Source organism: Penaeus japonicus, unplaced genomic scaffold, assembly GCF_977035675.1.
Source record: "Penaeus japonicus unplaced genomic scaffold, GWHDUDI00000001_assembly GWHDUDI00000036, whole genome shotgun sequence".
NCBI classification, from domain to species: Eukaryota; Metazoa; Arthropoda; class Malacostraca; order Decapoda; family Penaeidae; genus Penaeus; species Penaeus japonicus.
This window is the reverse complement of record NW_028234438.1, coordinates 14,018,149-14,023,148: the sequence shown is the minus strand read 5'-3', so window position 1 is coordinate 14,023,148 and position 5,000 is coordinate 14,018,149. Positions and strand designations below refer to the sequence as shown.

The following is a 5,000-nucleotide window of genomic DNA, read 5'->3' as shown; positions in this document are numbered from 1 at the left end:
TTTCTCTCTATCCATGTATTCACTGCTTCTCATATTTTGTTATATTCCTCAAACATTATCGAACATACACACACACACACACACACACTGACACACACACACACACACACATATACACACTGACACACACATACACACACACACACACACACACACACACACACATACACTCACACATACACACCTACACCTACACACACACACACACGCACGTACATTCTGCTCACTACCCGCATGCACTCAAGCAAAGCCGAACATATCAACGTGTCTTTCCTTTCCTCTGGGGTCGCCATTTTTATCCACTATTTCTTCATCATTTTATTATCATCACATTATGTTCGTTTGTTCTTTCTCTCACTGTGTTCTTCTCCCTCTTTCTCTTTCCTTTTCTTTCTGTCTTTCTCTCTCTCTCCCTCTCTCTCTCTCTCTCTCTCTCTCTCTCTCTCTCTCTCTCTCACTCACTCCTCCCTCTCTCTCTCCCCGCTACTTTCCCCTTTCCCCTCTTTTATTTCCTTTCTATTCGATTCTCCCTCTTCTCTAGTCCTCCTCTATACATCCGCTGCTCTCCCTCCCCCACCTTCACCCTTACCCCCCCTCCTCTCCCTACCACAACGCACCCCCGCCCTCTTGTCCTTTGTCTTTTCACTTCCTTTCTCCTCGTTTGCTACGGATCCCGGGACCCTTTTTTAATTCTCTCTCTCTCTTCATCTCCCTTTTCTGTCTCTCTTTATTCCCGTTTCTTATTTTCGTGTTTTTTTTGTCTCTCTTTCTCTTTCTCTTCCGTTTCTTCTCTTTCTTTTCCTTCTTGATTTCTTCTCGTTCTCGCTTTCTTCTCTCTCTCTCTCTCTTTGCTTCACTCTGTTTTTTCTCTCTTCTCCCTCTCCTTCACTCACGTTTTTTTCTCTCCCTTTTCCTGTCTCATTCTTTATATACTTTCCCCCACTCCACTCTCTCACTTTTCTCTCCTCCATCTTATTCTCTTTCTCTTTATACCTCTCAGTTTCTCCCTCCCTCTCCTTTGTGTCTCTCTTCCTCCCTCTCGCTTTTCTCTCCGTTCTCTCTCTCTCTCCCTTTTCTCTTTCTCTCCCTCTCATTTGCTTTACCTCGGGTCGTGACACCTTTCCCATATGGGTGTTTTCATTTCTTTCACCTTTTTTTCCGTCTTTTATCCGTGTTTTTTCTTTGTCCTCTCCCCCTCCCCTCCCTTCCCCTCCCCATCCCTCCCTCTCTGATTTTTCACCTTCGGGCATTTTTCTCATTATTGTTATTTCGCCCTTTGTCCCTTTTTATCGTCATTTTTATATTGTCGTTTTTATTGCCATGTTCTCCATGCCGTTTATATATATATATATATATATATATATATATATATATATATATATATATATATATATATATAGAGAGAGAGAGAGAGAGAGAGAGAGAGAGAGAGAGAGAGAGAGAGAGAGAGAGAGAGATTAGATATTCTTTTAACTACGTCTTTTTCTAAACATACATTTTTTTACACATTCTTTTTACTACGTTTCATCCAACGTATTTATTTTACATATTCTCCTCACTATCACTTTCTCAATATCTAACTTCTTTATCCTCATTTTCACATATCGCCTCATGATTGTCCCTTTCCCGTCGTATGCATTTTACGACGAAATTTCCCTGTCGTTTTTGCTATCCTTATTTCTCTTACGTCCCATCATATCATTAATTTCCCTTCCTCCTCCCTCCACGTTATCATAATTCCCCCTTCTTCCTCATTTATCATCGTCCCCTTTTATGCCTCCCATTCCTTTCGTTACAGGGAGCGGATGAAGGGAAGGGGAGCTCGTATGGTTATTTATTTGTCTATCATGTATCTATCTATCTAGCATATATCTGTCTTTATATCATATGTCTGTTTATCAAGCGGATACATGTTTATCTATATGTCTATCTAACTATCTGTCTGTCTATCTGTCTATCTATATATCTACCGGTCTCTCTCTCTCTCTCTCTCTCTCTCTCTCTCTCTCTCTCTCTCTCTCTTATATATAATATATATATAATATATATATAATATATATATAATATATATATAATTATATATATATATATATATATAATATATATATATATTGTATATATATATATATATATATATATATATTGTAGATATATATATATATATATATATATATAAATATATATATATATATATTGTATATATATATATATATATATATATATATATATATATATATATATATATATATATATATATATACACAGGTATATATAGGTATATATGATCCTACAGCAAAGGTAAGGGATCTCCTACCTGCCCCCCCCCCCCACTTCCCCCAACGTACCCCAAGCCTACCAATAACCCAGTGTTGTTTGGGCTCGGTCAGTGTCCTCCCCTTCCAGCTGTCCTTTCTTCCCCTCCCCCCTCCCCCCTCCCTTCCTCCCTCTCTTACCTACTCCCCTCCTACCCTTCGTCCTCTTCCTCCCCTTTCCTCCTCCCCCTCGTCCCCTCCCTACCCTTTCCTCCTCCCCTCCTACCCCCCGTCCCTCCCTACCGCCTCCCCCACTTCCCATTCTCCCCCCCTGCTGTTCCCTCCCTCCCCCCCCACTCTTATTCTTTCCGACACCTGTCCTCTGTTGTCTGGGAGAACCCTCCAACCCCCCCTCCCCCTCCCTTAATCTCCCTCTTCCCCCCCTCTCCCCCTTTTCCAACCCCGACACCTGCAACACCTGTTTTTCTATCCCCTCTCCCCATCCTCTTTGCTCTTGCACTCTCACATATATTATATCATCCTCTCTATTCTCTACTTTCCTTTTCCTCTCTTCCCTCTCTCTTTTCTTTTCTTTTTCAAAAGTCTTTTTCTACTTTCTTTCTTGCTCCTCTCCACTGTCGTTATTGGCGCGCTCCTCTTATCTCCTCTTTCTCCAACTTTTGTTCACTCGTTATCGGCGCGTTCCTCTATCTCCTCTTTCTCAAACTCTTGTTCTCTTAACCGCTTCTTCCTATATCCTTCAAGCATTTTCTGTTCCCCGGTTCTTCCCCTTGTTCCAATTCCCCTCTTGTCATATTTTCCTTTTTCTTTCCTTTTTCCTTCCGATACTTTCCCTTATCTCCCTCCATCTCCCTCTCCCTTTACGCTCTCTCTCTCTTTTCTCTCTTTCCCTCCGTACATCTCAGTTGCCGGTTCGTCCTATACTTGAGCCAGAATAAAAGCATTTATTCCTTTAATATCATCTTCAAATTATAGACCTATCTATGGCTTAGCGACTCTCTTGCTTTTGATATCAATTTAGTTTTTTAGTTTTTTTATTAACCCACTAAACTCCCTTTGTGATTTTTTCCGCGCCTTCCTGTGCAGCGAATCTCCCTCCCCCCCCTCTCTCTCTCTTTTTCTCTCTCTCTCTCTCTCTCTCTCTCTCTCTCTCTCTCTCTCTCTCTCTCTCTCTCTCTCTCTCTCTCTCTCTCTCTCTCCATCTTTCACTCACACGCACTTATTCTCGCTAACTCTGTCTCTCTGTATCCCGTCCTTTCATCTGTTTTCTGGGAAATCATTTACAAGAGATGAAAGTGTGAGAAACAAAACGAAAATTGTTGGCTTACTTGGGTGGACATGCACATGCGCGGAACGTAAATGCTCAATAAAAGTATAAACGAATGTCTTTTCATATACAGGTATATATTGTAATATCCTCAACTTATAATACCTCAATTTATTCGAATATGTACATAAAGGTGGATGTATGTTAATGAACGTATGAGTGTGTGTGTTGGTGTATTTTTTGCCTACGAACATGGCGACAGTCGTATGAGTGTGAAAGTATGTGTACGTGTATGAATGTTGCGGTAACTCGCCACAATACTACAGACTCATGTCCACACTTTCAGAGCAATCAGACATGATCACAGTACCACGCCTAACCTAAACTATTTCTTCTTTCCGGTTAGAAGCAATAGTGACGCTCAGAAAATAATCACAAACTTTCACGCACACATATATATGATTAGTATACGCACATACACGCTCTAAGATAAATACTATATACACAGACGGACACATACACATACAGACCCACACACAGACAACACACTCAAAAATACACATCCGTCACATACACAAAATACACACATGCAGTACGCACACACAGACAATATACACATTACAGTGCATACACAAACGCAAAATACAGCCACAAACACACACACACACACATCACATACACAAACAAACAAACACACCTAACACACTGACACAACGGACAGCCTTAATCCGCAATACTTTAAAGTTACATGTTCGAGAGACCTTCCAAAGTTGGTTGACTTTCAAAACAACCATTACAATTTACTACCGGCCGTCCACTCACAAAAGTTGTATCCATTGATCGTATAAAAATGGAAGGGCAAAAAAGGAGAACAAAAATACTTAATGAATTTCATACTATACAGGTAGGCCTACATGATTTTGGTTACATACATGCATTTTCATATTTGCATTTTCTGTACTCCTATGCTATAGACACGTGGTAAGAAACTACAATATAGCGTGTAAGAACAAAAAGTGAAAGCATTTCCTCAAACCACTGTCTTATCTGTTGATATATCTTTTTGTCTATCTTTCTGTATATCTTTTTGTACATATTTACAAGCTTCCCCCCCCCCCCCGAAAAAAAATCTGGAACAAAACACATCTGGAAAAAAATACACAACTACAACCGAACACATAATATACAAATAGACAATCAAATTCAAAAAGTAACAATTCACCCGCACACAAAAACACATGCAAAGACAATCTGTCCAGAACAAATAAAAGCAAGAACAAGAAATGCAACAAAACGAATATTACAAAAAAAAAAAAAAAAAAAAAAAAAAAACATGCACGTACTTACCTCTCTTCTAATGATATCTTCCGTGTCTGTCCCAGTGTCATCAGATAGATAATTTGGACTATCCATTTTTATTTTCCTTAGAAATTACTATCACAGGTATGACTGTTTAACAA

General features: G+C 39.7%; 1 protein-coding gene across 8 annotated transcripts in view; it reads right to left on the bottom strand.

The window, feature by feature from the left end:
• The window catches only part of LOC122249949 (uncharacterized), a 116,248-nt gene that overhangs the window by 110,545 nt on the left and 703 nt on the right, over positions 1-5,000 (bottom strand). For 6 of the 8 annotated variants that reach the window (XR_015190591.1, XM_043011162.2, XM_086531677.1 and 3 more), the window contains one exon: positions 4,888-5,000. This exon is cut by the window's right edge. The exons of the other annotated variants lie outside the window; for them this stretch is intronic. Coding sequence is in view for 5 of the 6 variants with exons in the window: in XM_043011162.2 (XP_042867096.1) it covers positions 4,888-4,953 (66 nt within the window). In the remaining variant the exon portion in view is untranslated. The remainder of the gene's footprint in view (positions 1-4,887) is intronic. 8 annotated transcript variants of the gene reach the window in all.